Raw genomic sequence first — 23,376 nt, forward strand, 5'->3', positions numbered from 1 at the left:
TATCATTGACGGGACAGTTCCATGATTCCAAAACTTTGGAGGAAAGCTAAAGTAATAGCGTATTGCTATACGTTTCTATTTTGGGTCATATCAACGTCAATCCCCTTTACCGACATGTCCTGCCTAAGTGTCTCCGCCCAGGTCTTCTTTGGTCTTCCTCTCTTACTTCTTCCAGGAATCCGCAGTTCGGCAATTCTTCGTATTGGATGATTAACGTCTCGACGTTGAATATGACCAAATTAACCTCTGTTTCCTCATTTTCGCGTCAATTGGTGCCACCCCTAGACTTCCCCTAATATACTCATTCCCAATTTTATCCCCTTTTTGTTACTCTACTTATCCATCTAAGCATTCTCATTTCTGTCACAGGCATTCGTTGTTCCTCTTTCTTTTAATTTCCCAACATTCGGTTTTGTACATCATAGCCGGTCTTATGGCTGTTTTTTAGAATTTTTCCTTCAGCTTAATTGGAATTTTTCTGTAACACAACACACCACCCGCTTCCTTCCATTTCATCCATTCTATCCAACCCTAATTATATTGCATGCATCTCCATCTATTTCTCCATTACTGTGCAATACCGATCCTAGGTACTTAAAACTCTCACTTTTCACAATAATTTGACCATCCAAAGATATCCTTTTATTTGTAGTAACTCCATCTTTAAATGAACATTCCAAATACTCTGTCTTTGTCCTACTATGTTTTAAACCTTTTTCCTCAAGAGCTTGTCTCCAGTGTTCCAGTTTTTGTTTTAAGTCGCCTTCTCTATTTCACTATTTATCTCAGTAAAAGGACTGTAAGTTGTATAATTTCAGCAGTAAATATGCTAACAGTAAAGTTTGTGTAACCTTCTGGAATAAATCTAGTATTAGGGTTTTCAGATTGCGAAAGCGCCCCTAACATGACTTAACGACCACTTGCATAGCAGGGACGGGGGGCTTTACGTGCCCTCCGAGGAACGGTGGCGACTCAGTTAAATTAGAAATTAAAAAATTTCTTGCTGTCAGTGTAAGGAATCGAACCCGGACCCTCCAGTAACAAAGCTGCTGAGCTACGGCCACCACTGTGGTTCTAATAATAATTGTGCTATTTACTGACGTAAGATTTAGAAGAACTGAAACTTACGTATAACAGAAAAGATTTTGCAATGGCGAAGTGTAAGTGACGAGCCGAGGCTCGTCTTCTAAACTAAAATACTAATTTCTAAAAGAGTATTTTCATCGATATTTTTCATAATTTTTGAGTAGTTTAAGATATCCAAGTTATTTTCAAAAGTAATGAAAGTTACGAAAATTATGATATTAGAAGACTTATTAATCTCCTTTTTCAATAAATTTATTACCATCCTGTGGTATTAGGTGCTAGTCTCCCTTGAACACCTGTTAACATTAGTACCAAAACAATTATTTTGTTCACTATCATACTTTCATCACACTTATTATCATTTTATATGAAGCGTTTATTTGAAAAACAACACATGTCCATTTTTCGCAAATTCGACTTTATGTATTCTTCTCATAGAATAGTAGTTTCTTTATCCATCTAACACATTCAGTTGTGTAAACATCTTAGATGTCCGGAGTAAACTACATAGAACATTTGGATAGTATGTATTAGAAAAGCAACAGATGTCTGGGAAGTTTTTTCTTGATTTGCCAAAATTTTAATTTTTGGACAAGTGTGGTTTTTCAAATAAACATTTCATATGTATTTGTTGTCTTGTTGGGTACTATAGGAAACTAATATGACTTCTAACTTCGAGACCTGGTTGTTAAAATAATTAAGACTACACTTTTAAAAGTAATTTCCTTCTATTGAATATTCCATTACACTGTCTAGACTTTACAATTACAATACCATTATCTGAAGAATATTTAATCAGATTAAATACTTGAAGTGCGTACATGGATACAAATGTCTGATCAGAACAATTGTCTCGCATCTTAAATTTCAGTAATATTTAAATCAACTGTTAATGTTTAATTAGAATCCTACACTCAGAAGTGGCCATGTTGTGATAAGTTATTAACATATTCTTGACATTTGAACGATTATGCGTGAATTTTTGACCGATTATACAAGAAATGTAACGCACCTCTAAAACTTATTTTAGAGACAACAATTAAAGCTCTGGTTAACTAAGTATAATAATACATATAATATAATTAACTAGTCTAAATAAGCCACAATTTAACTAAAAAATGATTTTATTAACGTTTCGACGTCCAAATTGTCCAATACATATATACACTGAGCGGCAAAAAAAGTGGCCACCATAAAAATTTTCAAAAATAAAAATTCATTTGAAGTTTTATGCACTGTTTCATATTGTATACACAACATATTTCATTTTTTAAAACCAAAAATGGCTATGCTTCTTTTCATGAACATTTTTCAGTGCGTTACAAATGATAGAAAAAAAAGGTAAGTCCGTGATAATATACATTTTAGTGACATGACATTTTAGTTAAATCTGACAGTTGTCACATTTTATTTGCAATTTGGCAAAAAAAAAACAAATCAATTGTGTTTATTGCATTTATAAAATGGTATTTTCTTTCATTTGTATAGTCTTATAAATTGTACAGATTATATTCGTCGATATATTCGCAAATTATTTTATTTTCGATTATGGCGCCATCTATTGACAACTAGAATAAATGTTATAAATGTCACCGACTAAATGTAATCACTGACGTGCGTTTTTTTCTGTCACATACAATTTAATGCGTTAGAAAGAAATCAAAAAACTGTGACGCACGGAAAGATCCTCATGAGAAAAAGCATATTACTGCTTGATTCCTTAGCATAATTTATTTAATTAGAAGGCTACAAAAGAAAATAGTGTAATATCGAAACGAATTACATAACAATAAAAATTACGACTGAAATTGTCTAATATCGGATATTATGCTTTAAAACATCAATAACTGTTCGGATACGATTTGGAAGGGAAATGAACAAATTTTGCATAAAAACTTGAGGTATACATTCATATTCTTCACGAAACATGTTTTGAAGTTCTGCAAGACTTTCTGGCTGGTCTGGTTGACTTCTAATCCTACGATGAAGTTCATTCCAAAGATGTTCGATGATATTCAGATCAGGGCTGCAGGCTGGACATTGTAGAGTATTAATTCCTACTTGCCTTAAGTAATTTGTCACAATTCTGGTCGTATGCGGCCGTGCATTAATTACCATGCTTAAAGACGAAATTATCCCCAATAAATGGACCAAATGGAACTACTGCTTCTGCCAAAATATCCTCTATATACCGGTGAGCATTCAGGGTGGCATTGATGAAAATAAGTTCATTTCGAGCTTTAAATGAGATTCCAGCCCAAACAATGACACCACCCCGCCAAATTTTCTTCTTTGGGACATACAAGCTTGGGCATATCTTTCATTTCTCCGTCTCCTAACCCTCTCGGCCATCGCCAGACATCAAACAGAATCGCGATTCATCAGTAGAGAATTCGGCTCCAATCCTGTATATCCCAGTGTTGATGTTGTGGAGCCAAAATTATTCGATTCCTACAGTGTCTGGGTTATAATTCCGGAATAATAGCCGGCCTTCTTGCCATTAGTCCTCTTTCATTGAGGTGTCTTCTAACCGTTCTCTCACTTACATTCAGATTTCGAACCTCTTGCAGACGGTTTATTCCAGCCGTGGAATGGCGATTTTTTAAAAGTTCAATCACAAAAAAAAAGATCACTTTTTTGCGAGATAACTCTTCTACGACCGGAACCAGGTCGACGTGAGTATGTACCAGTCTCTATAAAGCGATGGAAAGCTCTCCGCACTGTAGTTCTAGGAATACCTAAAGTTTCGGATACACAAACTTGACTTCTTCCGTATTGTAGCAATGCAATAATTTGAGCAACATCTACTGCAGATAACACCATACCTTAATAGGGAACTTGCATAAAATTTTAAATTCGAAAAAAATGTTATAAATCACAACAGAACATAATTTAAAACATGTATCAAAGATAAAAAAGTTTTGTTGGTCTTTTGTTTGGCCCCTAAAGACGATTAAAAATTCAACTTATACCAGCCAGCCCAAAACGCGTCGTGACGTCACGGGGTTATATGTTTACATTCGTAAACAAAATTGTATATAATTTTAAATAAAACATTATAAACGTCAGTAGAAAATGCAGTCATGTGACGTTACAAGTGTTTTTGATCGTTTGAACTATTCATAGAAAACTTGTACTTTTACAAAATGGTTTTATTTTTCATAGTAAACCTTCTTTCCTTTCCTTCAAAAACTGTATCAAACTCCAATCTCAACAAACTGGTATATATTATAACAATGACATACGATAAATGTCATTAGAATATAAATATTTTTCCTTTATTACGCGACGAGTTGGCCAAATACCCAAGTAGGTGGAGGCCAATAAACTAAAGAAGAAGAAGAATATACCTAAATATAACCATAAACGGAACCATATAGTTGTGACGTCACGGGTCGTTTGAACTATTTTAAAATACAGAAGACTTTAAATTTGTAGTTCTAAGCTATTATGAGTTTTTGAAGCGTGAAATTTTGGAAATCTTATTTTTATACAAAACTGAACATTATTATGTAATAAAAAAATGTGCAAGTTCCCATTATTGAAAAATATCTGGATTTGAGCGGTCCTGGCAAGTATACAGGTCACTGTCTGCGTCGAACATTTTGGCAACTCTTCTGTCAGACGCTGGAGTCAGTATGACAATTTTGAAGTGGTATGGTGGATGAAAGAGTACGTCAGTTGCTGAAGGATATATATAGTCCGTCCGCTATAACTTTTCCCATGCGGTACGATTCATTTTCAATCAAATTAAGTCAAAACAGAAAATGAAACGTACGCCGATGTGTTAAGTATACAGTATACAGTATACAAAATGTATATACACATCGACGTTCGTTTCAATTTATGTTTTGATTTAATTTGATTGAAAATGAATCGTACCGCATGGGAAAAGTTATAGCGGACGGACTATAGACGATAGTATATCATAAAAAAATGAGGTTTCAGGAATGCTGGCAGACACCTTCTGGATCTGGCTTTTCCTTACATACACTTGATAAGCAGACAATGAAACATTAATCAACATTTGCTGCTGGCAATCTATCTATCACCAAATCTGTCCAGAATTGCTACTTTTATTTGAATTCTACTAAATATTGTTATGCAGTTATAATAATTTAATTCCATATTTTTTAAGTTGTATTATAAAGGTTATTCAGATATTATCAAATTTTTTTGCCTTTATGCCTATGCGGCCCATAAAGTATACTATTACTTAGTTGGTAATTAAGAAATAAAAAAAATAATGAACTAATATGGCATAACATGCTGAGGGGGGAGGGTTGATATTTAAGGACGGTGGACACGACGAAGCATGTAGAGGAAGATCAAACGACTAGATGGACTTACGACATAAAAAGAGTAGCAGGAAACTGGCTATAAGCGGCCAGTGTAGAGTACACTGGAATAAACTGAGGGAGGCCTATGTCCAGCAGTGGACACGATTGGCTGATTGATGATGATGATGGCATAAAACAACTTGGGGACACTGTAAATACCATACATTGTAAATATCTCAACTTACCCTAATTCAACTGATATAAGATGGTGTGTTTTAGCTACCGATTTCATAACTGTATCTGTGTCTAATGGTCTAAGACTTCTGAGATTAATAACTTCGGCTTCGATGCCCTTACCAGCTAATTCTTTAGCAGCGTCGAGACACAATTCTACAGCCTTCGAGTGAGCTACAAATGTTATATGTTTTCCTACAAAAAAAAAGTAGTTAAATATCATTGTACAGTTCCAAAATTGATTTAAAATACTCAGACAGAGAGTATGCAGTTCGTTGCTAATCTTTCAAATTATGTATGTATCAGCGCAAATAAGTCATTAAAAGAATATATTAGTCTTAGACTTAGACTTTCATTTAGCAGATGCCGCTACGCACCTACTACCTTAACGTCAGTTGCAGTGGGGGACTAATATTTCGAAAGATTTTTACAGGGATTAGAGAAAGCAGCCTATGCATTCTCTGAAGAGCCTCTAACAAGAGGTGAAATCGTCGATAAGAGTGCTGGCTACACTCTTTCATCTAAGTAAAAATTAAGACGGTTTTGGTTTCGCATTGCAACTGAATAAAAATGGTATACATTTTTATTTTTATATTAGTATTACTCCTACAGAGTAACTAGGTCCATTTTCCGTTGGAACTTTACCACGCTGCAGACGGGGGTTGTGAATTGCATAGTGTAGAATTCCTTCCCTTTTGTCTTCACTGCAGCATCCATTTGGCTTGCATATTGTAGAAGCCTTGGAGATGTCACCAGGGAAATGGACTAATAAGTTTTTCAATTAAAAATCTTTTAAAAATATTTTTATTAGGTTGAAAGACTTAGACTTTCATTTAGCAGATGCCGCTACGCACCTACTACCTTAACGTCAGTTACAGTGGGGGACTAATATTTCGAAAGATTTTTACAGGGATTAGAGAAAGCAGCCTATGCATTCTCTGAAGAGCCTCTAACAAGAGGTGAAATCGTCGATAAGAGTGCTGGCTGCACTCTTTCATCTAAGTAAAAATTAAGACGGTTTTGGTTTCGCATTGCAACTGAATAAAAATGGTATACATTTTTATTTTTATATTAGTATTACTCCTACAGAGTAACTAGGTCCATTTTCCGTTGGAACTTTACCACGCTGCAGACGGGGGTTGTGAATTGCATAGTGTAGAATTCCTTCCCTTTTGTCTTCACTGCAGCATCCATTTGGCTTGCATATTGTAGAAGCCTTGGAGGTGTCACCAGGGAAATGGACTAATAAGTTTTTCAATCAAAAATCTTTTAAAAATATTTTTATTAGGTTGAAAGACTTAGACTTTCATTTAGCAGATGCCGCTACGCACCTACTACCTTAACGTCAGTTGCAGTGGGGGACTAATATTTCGAAAGATTTTTACAGGGATTAGAGAAAGCAGCCTATGCATTCTCTGAAGAGCCTCTAACAAGAGGTGAAATCGTCGATAAGAGTGCTGGCTGCACTCTCTAATCTAAGTAAACATTAAGACGGTTTTGGTTTCGCATTGCAACTGAATAAAAATGGTATACATTTTTATTTGAATATATTAGTGTTTTTAGTAAATGTATTATTTACTATAATTTTTGTGTCTTTGGATTTGTCTTCCTCGGGCGTAAGATAATAAAATATATATTTTTATACTTCACTTTGATCTATTTGTCACCGTGATGTGTAATTATATCCGACACGTCAATAGCACGGGGCTTGATAGCTCGGTTGGTAGAGCATTGGACCAGAGATCGAGAGATCGCTAGTTCAAATCCCGGACGATTCATATTCATTTTTTATTTTTGGTATTGTTAAGTTTTGGTTAATTTTTGGTATTGTAACTGTTAAGTATATTTATTTCGTTGAAATTATATAACAGAAGTATACTTTCTTACGTGCGTACAAAGTACACACACATTCTCTTTTTATTATTTTTTTATTTAGCTTAAATGACTCGACAACTAATAGCCATTAGCATGGTACGACGGTTGATTTCGCAATCAGCTAGTGTAATGTGTGTGTGTTGAGTAAATGTCTTGTTATTTAGTAAAGTCAACTTCATTGTCTTTACAAAGAGACGCTAATTGTGTCCGAACGTATGCAGTCCCTTCGGTGAGTACCGATCCCACAAGGATAGAAACTATTTTTATTTATATTTTTTTATATATCGTCGCCTTAGTACTATAACTTGATAACTCCAAAATTGACGTTTTTGAGATAACTAGTTCACAAGATGTATTTTATTTGCCTCCATATTGTGTAAAAACTTGATAGCTCACTTCAAACGGGGTAAGTATTTATTTATGATTGACGAAAGTTGATAAAACTCAAATGCCACTAATATTCAGTGCTAAAACTTGACAAGATAAGTTATCAAGCTATTATTTAATCGAAATAATCGTGAATACGACATACAATGAATGCTATAACTAGATAACTCGAGTTATCTAGTTTTAGCACGTGTTTCTCTGAAACCATTGAACTTACCACATAATTGCTATCTGTTTATTCGGTTCATTTTAATGCAAGAATTCGAGAATTGTTAGCAGATCTGGCAACCCCCATGGCAGAGGGCTAATTTTCAACAAAATAATGTTTAAAATATTAGTTGTGTTAAAAAGTTCACTTATATGCGACTTAGCACAACATGCGACATTACCAAATGTTAACATTATGGTAGTGCTAAAAGTTGATAACTTTAATTTTTCATCTTTTTTTCCATATTGGAATACAAATTTACACCATATTCCTAAATAGATCAGTTGCCAAAAAGTTAAGGAACAGTATTTTAGAGCCGCAGAGTGAATTCCGTATTTACCAACATCATGGTAGCAGCACAAATATCTTTAAAATCTTTAAACTCGTTTATCTCAAAACTACTAATTTCGAGTTATCAAGTTATAGTATTAAGGCGACGATATTTTCTCTGCTAATTTTGAAAAAAAAAACGTACACGGAACTTTAAATATGACGCTAATGGTCCTCAGACCTACAGGCCTCACCCGAACGAACGTGTTCTTCTTCTTAAAGTGCCCTCTACTCAATGGAGGTTGACTACTATAGTTGGTGACTCTTCTCTGTCTTAGTTTCCGTCGGATGTTTCTTAGCCACGATAGTTTTTTCCTTCCTAGTCATCCCTTTCCCTGGATATTTCCTTTCACTATTAGTTGAGCATATTCGTACTATTATTTCTCAGTATAATATGGCCTAGGTATGTTTTTTTTTTAATTTTCACTATTTTGAAAAGTTATCGTTCCTTGCCTATTTTATGTATGCGATGTTTTAAGGACTTACGTCCCAACTGCATAGAGAAGAGTCGACCGGAGGTAGCATGTGATAAAATAGTCGAATTTCCAGTTTTATTCGATAATCACAGAGCAGTCTTCTGATTTTTTCAAAAGCTTTCTGACCTGTTCTATTCTCGATGTTATTTCGATCCAACATCCCACGAACTTAAACTTATTGACCCCTTCTAAAATGTACCCGTTTATTGTGCAAGGTTGCGGTACATTTTGCTTTTTTCGGATTGACATCACTTTGGTCTTCTTAATGTTTATTTTCATGCCAAATTGCTCAGAGACCCAATTGGTCCTGTCGATGAGTCGTTGTAGAACAAAGTCGGAATCGGGAATCAACACCGTATCATCTGCGTATCTGATACTATTGGCATTTATGCCATTCACCTTGATTTCATCCTTGGAATCCTTCAGTGTCTGCAAAATACACAGAAAAACTAGATATATTGCAAATTCTGTAAGTGTCCTGTGTATTGTACATACACTAAGCGCCAAAATTAACGCACCACCTTAAAAATGGGACATTTTTAATGTCTGATATTTCCTAAACCTGTTGTCCGATTTTAGTGATTTTTTAAATATTTTATAGCTTTATTCTTCAGGAATATCGATGTAATAATATTGTTGCTAAACAGATAAGTGTCATTCTATACTGGGTGTAACAATGATAGTGTGTTTTTTCCTCAAAGTTTGGAACACCCTGTGGGATATTCTAGCGTATATAAAATATTGAAATTAAAACTACACTGGAACCTTAGGCTATCTTAACATTTTGCTTTTTGATTCATTCGCTTATGTTGGATAATAAAAAAGTTAGGTACTTTAACAACTAGCAACGTTTTTCATCAATACAGGGTGTTTCTAAATAAGTGCGACAAACTTTGAGGGGTAATTCTGCATGCAAAAATAATGACCGTTTACTTTATAAACGTGTTTCCGCAAATGCTTCGTTTCCTAGATACGGGATGTTAAATTTTTTCTTACGAACTGACGATTTATTTATTGCTCTAAAACCGGTTGTGATATGCAAATGAAATTTAGTGGGTTTTAAGAGGTAGTTATTGCGCATTTTTTGACGTACAACTAAGAATTTTATATTCACCATTGGCGTGCATACGGGTCATATTACCCGGTCATATTACCCGTATGCACGCCAATGGTGAATATAAAATTCTTAATTGTATGCCAAAAAATGCCCAATAACTACCTCTTAAAACCTACCAAATTTCATTTGCATATCTCAACCGGTTTTAGAGCAATAAATAAATCGTCAGTTTGTAAGAAAAAATTTAACATCCCGTATCTAGGAAACGAAGCATTTGCGGAAACACGTTTCTAAAGTAAACGGTCATTATTTTTGCATGCAGAATTACACCTTAAAGTTTGTCGCACTTATTTAGAAACACCCTGTATTGATGAAAAACGTTGCTAGTTGTTAAGGTACCTAACTTTTTTATTATCCAACATAAGCGAATGAATCAAAAAGCAAAATGTTAAGATAACCTAAGGTTCCAGCTGAGTTTTAATTCCAATATTTTATATACGCTAGAATATTCCTCAGGGTGTTCCAAACTTTGAGGAAAAAACACACTATCGTTGTTACACCCGGTATACAATGACACTTATCTGTTTAGCAACAATATGATTACATCAATATTATTCAAGAATAAAGCTATAACCTATTAAAAAAATCACTAAAATCGGAGAATAGGTTTAGGAAATATGAGACATTAAAAATGTCCAATTTTTAAGGTGGTGCGTTAATTTTGGCGCTTAGTGTATAACAGCATGCTGCACGGAATATGCTGACCGAATTTGATTACGCTCTTTTCTGTTCTACGGACTTTTTAAAGGTACGTATCCATTACGTTAGTGCTCCGTGTGGATACGGCATGCGCTCCTCTACATATAAACCGCCACCGATTCAACCGATTGGATCGCCGAGAGTGAGCGCCGCTCCGGGCGATCTCGACCCTCGGCGATCCAATAGTGGCGGTTTATATCTAGAGGATATGCCGTATCCACACGGAGCACTAACGTAATGGATACGTACCTTTAAACATTGTTGTTTGATAATTATTGCAATTATATTTAATCATTTAACGTTACTATTATAGAAATACACAAAGGATAAATAGTTTAAGAAAATTTATTTCATTTTTATTTTTTTCGGAATTTTTCATTTTGGTCCCCACGGCCTCACCCGTGCGTTCGTGTAATTTCGCCCGTCCGCTGAAGGGTTCAGAAAACGGTTAGGCTCTTACTAATATCTCCTATATATCGTATATATGATATACATTCTACTTAAAGACTAACTGATTTTGTAGTGACAAAAAAAATTAGACCCACTTGTAGATGAATTAAGCTAAAAATCGTTCAGTTTTACCTGGCTTTTCAATCTTAGCTTTTCCTATAGGTAGTACGAAATCTTTGCTCAAGGCTTCGTCGGACATCGGATATTGAACACCATATAATAATTCGTTTTCTAGGAACACAACTGGATCTGGATCTCTGATGGCTGCTTTTAATAGTCCTTTGCTATCTTCGGAATTGTATGGAGAAATAACCTAAAAATACAGTAGGACATTAACAACAGTAATACAACAACAATAATAAAAAAGTAAATAGAGTTTTAACAACTAATACTCTTCTAAATACATATTATATTCCAAATTATTCCATATCTGAAAACAAATATGATATATTATTAAGACATAGATTCCTACAATCATCTACGGTTGTTCTATGTACATATGTTTCAACTATACACCTTGACCTCATTTGTATAAGATGAAGATGTCGACAGATTCTACGGACATCTTGAAGAACACATTAACTCCATTCCAAACTGAGATCTAGTCATCATCGTGGTCAGTATTAATGACAAAGTAGAAAAGTCTGATGAAAGTACTGCAACAGTTGGATATTTTGGAGTGGGACAAAGAAACGAAATAGACTGAAGTGAAAATCGAAACGTCCAAATAAATGTATTAACAACTTTGATGACAATGATTTATTCTAATTTCTAATTGATCTAGGGTAATTACAGCAAGGAATAGGCAACCGCTGAACTTAATAATAGGAATTAACCTAAAGGCAAAACTTATTGTTTTACTTTGGTGGACTTATTGGTCTACAGATCCAAATAAAACATCCGATCTCTTTTAACAACTTTGATGACAATGATTTATTCTAATTTCTAATTGATCTAGGGTAATTACAGCAAGGAATAGGCAACCGCTGAACTTAATAATAGGAATCAACCTAAAGGCAAAACTTATTGTTTTACTTTGGTCGACTTATTGGTCTACAGATCCAAATAAAACATCCGATCACTTAGACTTCTCTATACTTAAAGATATCTCTCTTAACTACGCATCAACAAAATCACATTGGAACTTGGCCTGTAACAATTCTACCATTCTAATTGACTTACAACTCCAAGGATAAACTCAGAAATAAGACTCCAGTTTTAACCAATAATCGAACAAATTGGAACATATTCCAAAATGTACAATGTACACCAAAACATCTTACTACTTCCATACAAAAGGCGAGATAGGGTGTTACTACTGAACAAACAATATGGAAGGAAAGCATAAATTATACACTGAGGGCCGGTTGTTCGAACGGTAATCAAAAATGATCATTATCAAATATTTAATTACTGTCACAACTGTCAATGTCAACTTTGATTGGGTTGCTAAAACCATAATTATTGCTTACAATTATGAAATTAGTTAATCAATTATGTTAATAATTGTTATGTTAATTGATTAACTAATCTCATAATTATAATCAATTATGTTTTCAGCAACCCAACCAAAGTTGACATTGACAGTTGTGACAGTAATTAAATATTTCATAGTGATCATTGTTGATTAGCGTTCGAACAACCGGCCCTTAGTGTAAAAAATTTGATTGAAGAGAAAATAAAGCTTAGGAGAAAGTGGCAAAAGATACACGCATCTATTGCAAAACAAATCTAAGCAGAATTACTAGAGGTGGATCTAGAACTGCCCATGATACTGGATCAGGAGACTTTGGGCAGACATGTAAATATAACAAATCTTACACTACTGTGTTCCAGGCTTTGTTCTTGCTTGGGTTACCTGCATTGATGATATCATGGATGGAAACTCCAAATCAAAGAGAATAAATTAAATATTTTATACAGATAACCAAGCAGCTAAAAAAGGTCTGGTCATAAAAAACCACTCACCAAATTAAAACTGGTGAGGAACTAGAAATAATTCCTCAATAATCTGGCAAAAGACAATAAAGTGTCTTTAATATGGGACCGGATCATGAACGGGTGCATGGGAATGAACGAGGAGATTTGTTGGTAAAACAAGGCTCGAGAGAAATTTGTGTAGAATAATTTAAGTTCTGGAAAATTAAAATAAACCCCTCGCAGAATACATGTCCAGCCCTGTCTAAGCTTTGGAGGTGGTTCAGTAATGGTATGGGCAGAAATAAATTCAGCCAGCACAGTGTTAGTGGTCATCATGGATCTATTGTATCAGGATTATCAGCATCCAAAAATAAGAGCAAGACATAGTCATTTAATTTTTAAATGTCCTAGAAAAACAAGCACCACGTTTGTTTTCAATTAAGTAGGTGACACAGATTTCTCAACACAAGTACACTAATCAGCAATAACGCTTTGTCAGCTAGTCAATATTATTGTAATTCACGGCCACGCTGTATCAGCATTCAAAACAACAGCACCTTACACTTTATTTATACATCCAGCAAAAGAAGCGTGATTCATTCTAATTCGATCTGTTATCAATTATCATTCGTAAAGCAAATACATCATCAGATGGTTATACCGTAAGCACACCAACTCGTTACTAATATATTTAGTAGTGTTCAATAAATAAGTATGAACAAGTAGTGTTTTATCAAACCAACCCTCACCTCCAGTTAATGAACGGTATTTAACGAGTTCTATTATACTATGACGGCGATTAATCGATCACGTACCTTTTTGGTACATTTTTGTTGTATTAACATCTTAAGAACTTTTACAATCTGTTTCGCATTAAAAACAATAATTGTCTTTAGAATGCCAGAGAGATGTACGGTATGGTGACCAAAATATTACATATATATTGCCTTGTTTACCGGTCAAATAGGCACACACAGAGATAAGAGGGCATGAGAACTAAAAACGACACAAAACGCAATAGACAAGACGAAAACGGAGGGTTCGTTGGAAAATATATTCCGTGAGATTTTTTTGCATAATCACATTCGTGAGACACCCCAGAATAAGGTTCAAGAAGTCGCCCACGCGAAAAGTGATCCAATTTTTTTTTAACAATTTTTTTTAATCAAATTGCAAAAATAAATTGTTTCGTTCAGGACAATTTTTTCAGGTTTTTTGGACCATTCTGGACAAAAAAGGTCTCTTGTAATTTTTCTCTAAAGTTGATAGTTTTCGAGTTATAAGCAATTTAAAATTTGAAAAACGCGAATATGGGCATTTGTAAGACTTAATAACTCGGTTAAAAATTATTATTATGAAAGTTAGAAAGTGACTAAATCAAAGTTTAAAACCCCCTCCCCCCTACGTGATCCTGAACAAATGTATGTCATTAATTTATTACTAAGCTGTTATTTTTAATTATTAACAATGAGCGGTAAGATCGTATTAACGCGGCAGTAAATGTGAGTGCGAGTAAGATGCACCATTGACTGCCGAAATGGCATCTCTCTCGCACTCACCATTGAAGGAAGCGTAAATAAGTGCATGGCGCTCATTAATATTACTTATAAATAACAGCTTAGTAATACAATAATGACAAAAATTTAATCTTTGATTTAGTCACTTTCTGACTTTCATAATAATAACTTTTAACCGAGTTATTAAGCCTTGAAAATCGCCATTTTTAATTTTTTTTTTCAATTTTAAATTGCTTATAACTCGAAAACGATCAACTTCAGAGAAAAATTATAAGATACTTTTTTTGTCCAGAATGGTCCAAAAAACCTAAAAAAAATTGTCTGGGCCGAAAATATTGATTTTGACAATTTGATTAAAAAAATTGTTAAACAAAATTGAACCACTTTTCACGTGGGCGACTTTTTGAACCTTATTCTGGGATGTCCCACGAATGTGATTATGCGAAAAAATCTCATGGGGATATTTTTTCCATGAATATTATGATGGATAGGTATTAGTTTATCACATCACATGTACCCGTTCTTAGAGTGAATGTAATATGCATATTTTGAGGGTTTTAAGGTCCAGTCTCAGCTCTGGAGAATGTAAGCAATCAGAATGTAAGCAAAAAGCACATTATTCCAGTGCAGTCAATGTAAATGTGCAGTGACAAATTACAGTCTTGCTACTCAGTGACGGGAAATAGTGCAGCCGATATGTGAAACAATTGTGCATTTAATGATAGAAGTATATAATTTGGACCACATATACTACACATATAAAGGTTCAAATTTATATATGCGCGATTACAACTACATACATTTTACTTGAGACCGTTCACATGCCAACGCGCGTCTTAATGACCTAAAACGCGCGTTAGCATGTGAACGGTCTTAAGTAAAATGTATGTAGTTGTAATCGCGCGTTATCAAAACGGGCGTTAAGCGCCTGTCATAAGATCGGGGCCTAAAGCTTTTATACCAAGTTCCTGCAACCTTCTACCACGGACTTATTGAAATTGATTTCTTGACTGAACTAATGTTCAATCGCCTCGCCAAAAAATTACGCTTAACGAACTGTGGTGACAAGTTCATTATTTTTGTCGTAAAAATGAACCAATGATCTTAAAGAAATGAAACGAGGAACAAAATGTACGAAAGAACAAGAAACAAAAATTAGTGGCATCCCGTATGCACGCCAATGGTGCATATAAAATTCTTAATTGTATGTCAAAACATGCGCAATAACTACCTCTTAAAGCCTACCAAATTTCATTTGCATATCTCAAAAGGTTTTAGAGCAACAAATAAACCGTCAGTTTGTAAGAAAAAGAATGTGTGTGTACTATGTACGCACGTAAGAAGTTATACTTCCATATTATGATTTCAACAAAATCATCATATCTACTTTAAACAGTTTTTTGTATTGTATTTAAATATTAAACTAATTTTAGAAAGAACTAAAAGTAAGAAGAAAATTCTTTTAAAACAATACCAAAAAAAATGCATTGTCCGGGATTCGAACGTGGGACCTTCTGATCTCTAGGCGAATGCTCTATCGAGCTACCGAGGTTACCCTTACGTACGACTATTTCTCGGTCAGAATAATGACAATCGCGGTGACACATACATAATTGAATAAAAATTTTCAATAATATTTATTACCGTACTCCCAAAGACACAAAAATTATAATAAATATATTTACTAAAAACACTAATATATTCTTTTCACGCACACCTTAGTTGCGCTACATAATTTAAAAGATTTAGCGACTAACACCATACTGTCGTTGTGCGCATGCGCCGGGAATATTAAAATTTTACCCTCAATCGCGCCTAAAGTATAACTTCAAAAATTCAACATCCCTTATCTCGGAAACGAAGCATTTGTGGACATATGCTTATAAAGCAAACGGACATTATTTTTTCATGCAGAATTCAGAATTGCCCCTTAAAGTTTGTCGCACTTATTTACAAACATTGATGAAACGGTTCCATGACATCTCGTAACGCTACAGTTCGTAACCGGACAACTGGTAACGGACAATTCGTAACAGCGACAGTTCGTAACGGCGACACTTTGTAACGGCGACAGTTCGTAACTATACAAATTCGTAACGGACAATTCGTAACGTCCAAATTGAATTATTCTGCTTATTTTTGTTAACGTGGAAACTAACTGTTATTACTGTTATGAATGAAATTATGCTTATCAATTTAATCAAATATATTAATAATCAGTACCAGGATAAACATTTTTAAAGTATGTCATATTTCGTGTTTCAGAATATAATCAAAGTATTTAAACTAAATATTAAAGTATTAAAAGGCATCCCTCTTATCAACCATAACCGTTGATTAAATACCCCAACGCTATAACATAACCAATCACAATATTTATTAGAATAACAGATAATTATAAACTTTCCTTTACAAAATGTTTACTTAGATTATTTAAATATTTGTTTGTGTTTAACGACTTATAATATATTCTGAAACACGAAATATAAAATGTGTTAAACATGTTTATCCCGGTACTGATTCATTAAATTGATAAACATAATTTCAATTATACCTCAGTTAATTTCCGCGTTAACAAAAATAAACAGAATACTTCAATTTTTACGGTACGAATTGTCCGTTACGAATTTGTATAATTACGAACTGTCGCCGTTACAAAGAGTCGCTGTTACGAACTGTCGGCGTTACGAGTTGTCCGTTACCACTTGTCCGGTTACGAATTGTCGCGTTACGAGATGTCTGGTCACGTGATGAAACACATGGCTAGTTGTTAAAGTACCTAACTTTTTTATTATCCTACATAAGCAAATGAATTAAAAAAGAAAATGTTAAGAAAGCCTAAGCCTACAACTGAGTTTTAATTTCAATATTTTATCTATGCCATAATATTCCACACAGTGTTCCGAACTTTAAGGAAAAAACACAGTATGATTGTTAAACCCGGTATAAAATGACATTTACCGTGTCTAGCAACAATATTATTACATTGATATTCTTAAATAATAAGGCTATAGCATATTAAAAAAAACACTCAAATCGGAAAACAGGTTTAGGAAATTCGAGACATCAAACATGTATAATTCATCGAGTGACCTGATTTTTTTGCACGGCAGTGTATATTTAACTAAATACTGTACATGCAAATTAAAATTGGTCATACAGTTTCCCCAAAAAGTAATAAAATTGACTAAAAAAATAACAAAATACACCTCAAATTTTTTTGGTAAATATTACCCGTTTGAGTTTATTTTACACTTGAGTCTATAATTTGTAGACTTATTCAATATTTTAATTTGTAACGTTACCTTGAAGATTATCTTTTGGCATGCTTTTTGCAAATTGAATGGGTACTTTGGAAAATTGTTCAAAATATATAAACGACCTTCAATGATCGCTATCATGATTATTAATTTAAAATTTTGTTTACCTTAATTTACTAATAATGACCTGAACTCTTGAGAAAATAGACGGTAGCTAACGAATTTAAGATTAGGTAAGTTTGAATATTCCAAATCAAACTCCATTATACTTTTTAAGCATTTTATCAATTTATTTTTATCAGAATTACTCCATACAAGTACCGTTTCAAATGAAATACGGTTTTTTAAATATTTTTTTGTGCGTAAATCATCAATATTACGTAAATATATTTTTTATAAGTTATATACATACTTATACATCTTTAATTGAGTCATATTTACTGCTAAAAGAAAAACATTTTATTTAAGTCTACCAAGATCTACTTTACCAAGGCATGAAAACAACGAATATTGCCAAGAGTGGACAACCTAGCAAGCAAAAGTCGAAGAAACTCACAATACACAATAAAATTTAGAAATTATACATACACCGACCTTAAAAACCTAAGTAGAGCTCACTGTATGAATGTATGGGAAATCTGCTGGAAAGATGCAGGAACCGAACTAAATGAAATCTCTCCTCACGTAAAGACCATCCTAAATAATCCATTAGATTGAAAGAAACCAAGTACATAATAAAATTAAATGAGTGAAAAAGAATTTCGACAACGAATCAAGTCATCTGTTAACCGAGGTACTCAGTACCAAACGGCGACGCTAGGAAAATATTCCAACAATGCATCGCAGATTACCCATATGAAACGTGTCATTTTGTACTCTAATACAGACTATATGGTATAAAACAAAAATGAAAATAATCGTTTCGTTTTGATTCAATTCGAGTCTCTTGCCATCCTCTGACACCGATGTTTCGGGATCTATCTCTTTTCAAAGAGGCTTTGCAAGAAGACATTTGGATCAAAACGAAACGAGAAGATGGTATAAATATATTTATACCATTAGTATTCATGCAAAGCCTCTTTGAAAAGGGATATATTCCGAAACATCGGTGTCAGAGGATGACAAGAGACTCGAATTGAATCATAACGAAATGATTATTTTCATTTTTACATAATAAAATTAACCGAATAATAATTGCACATACTGCACTAATCCACAAATTCCTAATCAAACAAGAAACTTCGCCAATCTGCAGAAACTGTTCTCTCCCTTCGACACCGAAGCATAAAAAGAATAAAATATGGAATTTCAGATGACATCAAATCCACATTGACTACAAACACCGAGAATGTTCTAGATTCTAGATTATTTTCTTTCTTTCTCCCCTTCATTATACCCTTTCAGGTATCGGATTTGGGCCTAGTTTAGATACATCGAGGGCTGAGAACCATAGGGCTCCAAGCGACAGTTTGTACAAAACTTGTTTTTTTAACAGAAATCTATTGTTCTTTTAATTCTGCATAGAATGGTATTGAAAGTTTTGCCATTCGTTTACAGATAGCGCCACAGTCAACAGTGAAATCTAGTTCCAAATGCACGAAATGCTATAGTTAGAACCATATGGTTCCATGTACTACAGTGCGAGTTAAAGGTGAAAGTTAAATGCCAGTTTTATCAGTTAAAATGATCATTTTCTTGTTTTGCAATGTCCTCTGTGAAAATGAATCTTGGGCGAATTATTGTAGCTCCGGTTCTGAATATCTACCCGAAAATAGCAAAAATTATGAAAATAATTAATATGATTAATTAATTTGAGTAAACTAGTAAAATATAATAAATAAATAAATTAATTAAGTTAATTAATTAAAATAATTAATTTGAGTAAATTTCTACTCTCCATTAATTTTCTTCTTCCTTTGTTTTTAAAAATTCTTCTAACATCATGGTATAGGCTAGACTATTATTGTTATCAGTGCCACAAAGGCAATAATGTCTACAATGGTGACTTAATATGTCATAATGCGACATTTTTAAAACTTCAAATTTATTTAGGAACACAAAGTTCCAAATACAGCGGTTACAATGCCATAAGGTTCCAAGTAAAGTGTAACATTTTGAAAAAACCATGAAATTTGCATTTTATACCACAACAACAGCATTGTTTTAAGAATTACTGTATTACCAAATCCTTAAACAATAATATATTATAACACATCTGGTTAGCATAGCTAATCTAAATCATATATTTTTTAACTGCCCCTTACATCTCAATGCAAGTATGTGGCTGCTACAAGAATTGTTGAAAGCAGGTTTAAGTACTCCCCTAGACTTAAATGTACTATTAAGTGAGGATAACATTAAAATTTTTAAACTAATTATGACATTTCTTCAAAAAATTAAATTAAAAGTGTGAATGTAAAACTAATCGTTTGAATGAATAGGTATTTCCTTTGTATTATGTAATGTATGAATGAGATATTTCCTGTAATTAATTATATTATTTTGTAACCTATGTATGTTCGAAAAAAAATTATATATTAAAAAAAAAAGATTAAAAAAAAATAATAAAAAAAATATATTATAAAAAAAAATTAAAAAAAAATAAATAAATAAAAAAATTAAAAAAAAAATAAATAAATCACTAAGAGGTTCTAAATCTCCGCGAGGATGAATCGGATTTAGTTCTTACCGTAGTGAAAAAAAAAAACAAAAAAACAAAAAAAAAAAAACAAAAATTAATATAGTTGTATTTATTAACATAGTAAGTAGGCATAGTTAGTAGGCATTGTTATTTGTAAGCTTTATTTTTTAGTATTCTTTATTTTTAAGTGTATACTGGGCAATTTTATACTTATGAACGAATAATAATTTTATATGTAGTTACGTGGCTAAAGGTTCTGAACCAAGGCCAGAATAAAAAAAAACACATCTGGCATATACAGTAAGAGCCACCACACTAGACACATGGGTAGGTAGGTACCTAATTGCTATGCTTGTGAGCTAATCCGGTCCGTTCTCAGATATGACTTTCATCCCTGTCATGTTACTGTCAAGAAACTATTCAAAATAATTATTTTTCGACACAAAAAATACATTAGTTAATAGTATTATTACTCTGTTTTAAAATAACTTTATTTAAACACCAAGAATAGAACAATACTTTAAAACCTTTACAACTTTAACAAAATGACAACTATAAATGTCAAAACTTTCTATGTTAATATTTTAGTTTCTATACATTTTCTGACGTTCTAAACATCCCTTGATATAAAAATAAACTTTGCAACAAGTGAAGGGTCCAGGACTGTAATAGCTTAATGTTCCTGTGTCTAGTATAGTGGCGATTACTGTATAACCGTTTTATTTCACAGCAAACTTTAAAATTCGTTTCCTGAAAATTTTTGTGAATGTCACTTGAAACCCTACGGTTCTCAACCCTCCACATATTCGCCCATCTTTTCCATTATTTCCATTTCTTTTTCATTTTCTGTTTAATCATTCCCGCATCTACTATTTGATGTATCCACTTTTTCCTCGGTCTGCCTTTTTTCTTTTTTGTGATATTTCTTGTTTCGTGAATCTTTCTCGTTAGTCTACTGGGTTTCATTCTCAGCAGATGTCCATACCAGTTTAATTGTCTTTACTATTTTGTTCATTATTGACTCCTGTTTGGTTATCCATCTTATTGCCTCATTTCTTATTCTATCCCATTTGGTCTTTCCAGCTATATCTAGTAGATGTCTCATCTCTATTGTAGTGATGTTGATTATAGTTACTTTCGAGTATTCGTTACAAATCGTTACTTTTGTATAAAGTAATCATTTACAGTATTCGTTACTTTGATTACTATGATTACTTTTGTATTTGAGTACCGGTAATCTATCGAAAATCGTATTTCTCAGTAGGTAGGTATTTTGTATAAAGTAATCATTTACAGTATTCGTTACTTTGATTACTATGATTACTTTTGTATTTGAGTACCGGCAATCATATCGAGAATCGTATTTCTCAGTAGGTAGGTCTGTATAGGTATTCAGATATAACAAAGACCTTGACCAATCTGTTTAAGAGATAAAAATGATTTGATTACTATGATTTCTTTTGTATTTGAGTACCGGTAATAATATCGAGAATCATATTTCTCACTAGGTAGGTATTTTATATAGGTATTCCGATATAATAACGACCTTCACGAAGTACGAAGTAATCAGAGTAATCAAAGTAGATACAATAGTCGTTACTCGCTCTGATACGATTGGTACGAAGTAATCAGAGTAATCAGAGTAATCAAAGTAACGATTTGCCTCTCTGTATAGTAATCGTTACTTTCGGTATTCGTAAGTAACGAGTACTTTGTAACGAATAGTTACTTTTTCAACATCACTACTCTATTGCGTTTATTCTACTATTATGCATTTCTGCAAAGTCCAATTTTCTCTCGTATATAGTATCGTCGGTATCACAATTGTAGTATATATTTTCATTTTTGTTTCTTGGGACAATTCTTTTTTCCTCAGAACTGGCGCTAGTGCATAGTACAGTTTGTTCTATTTTTTTGTTCTGTTTGTTACTACGAGGTCTATTCTTCCATCACTGGTAATTATACTATATATGCGGTAACTATTTCCAGGTGAATATTTCTGAATTTTATATTTATTTAATTTTCTTCCTTTTCGCTGATGACCATTATTTTACTTTTCTCGATATTTATTTCCATTTTTAATTTCTCTATTTCCCCTGTACATATGTTTATAAGTTTTTACATTTTTGTCACGGAATCTGCTATATTATAAGGACTGTCATCTGCATACACTAAGGCTTCAATTCTTACTGGCTGTAATCTTGTTATCCTATTATTGTCCGTATTTGGTTGATTTTTTCTCCAGTATTTATAGTCAATGACTATTATGAATGGTTTCGGGCTAAGACTGTCTCCTTGTTTGATAATTCTTTCCTCCCAATTGAATTCTTCGGTATTCTTTCACCTGCTATCTGTACACACCCTTTTACAACTGTGTATACAGTGATGAGCGCGCTAATAACCGGAAAAATAGCGCAAAAGATGGAAAACATTATACATTGCGAAATAAAAAGAGATGAAACTAGTCAAGGTGGAAAGTATCGTTATAAACGTATAAATAATTAACATTACATTACAGTGTCACACCTTTAGACGTCTGTGACAGGAGCATTTTATAAAATTCTACTGTCACAGTGACAGTTGTCATACTCCTCTGATACGTCTAAAGGTGGGAAATTATGTAATTTAACGTTAATTTATACGTTTATAACGGTAATTTCTACCTCCACTAGTTTCATCTCTTTTTGTTTCGCAATGTATTATGTTTTCAATCTTCTGCGCAATTTGGCCGGTTATTAGCGCGCTCATCACTGTATACTTCCAATTATTTTTATCAGTGTAATTGGTAGGTACTTTCATGTTCTGCAAGCATTGCCATATAGATTATTTAAAAGATTTATGTTTATATGCATGTATTTAATGTAAACAAATCAAATCCTTGTGTATGGCACTCCAC

At 33.3% G+C, this 23,376-nt stretch overlaps 1 protein-coding gene across 1 annotated transcript in view; it reads right to left on the minus strand.

Annotated features, from left to right (window-relative positions):
- The window catches only part of LOC114341382 (pyruvate dehydrogenase E1 component subunit beta, mitochondrial), a 48,689-nt gene that overhangs the window by 2,897 nt on the left and 22,416 nt on the right, over positions 1-23,376 (minus strand). The window contains exons 4-5 of the mRNA XM_028292177.2: positions 11,275-11,455; positions 5,612-5,795 (exon numbers count right to left, since the gene is read on the minus strand). Of these exons, the coding sequence (XP_028147978.1) occupies positions 5,612-5,795; positions 11,275-11,455 (365 nt within the window). The remainder of the gene's footprint in view (positions 1-5,611; positions 5,796-11,274; positions 11,456-23,376) is intronic.

Source organism: Diabrotica virgifera, chromosome 5 (assembly GCF_917563875.1).
Source record: "Diabrotica virgifera virgifera chromosome 5, PGI_DIABVI_V3a".
In the NCBI taxonomy this organism is placed as follows: domain Eukaryota; kingdom Metazoa; phylum Arthropoda; class Insecta; order Coleoptera; family Chrysomelidae; genus Diabrotica; species Diabrotica virgifera.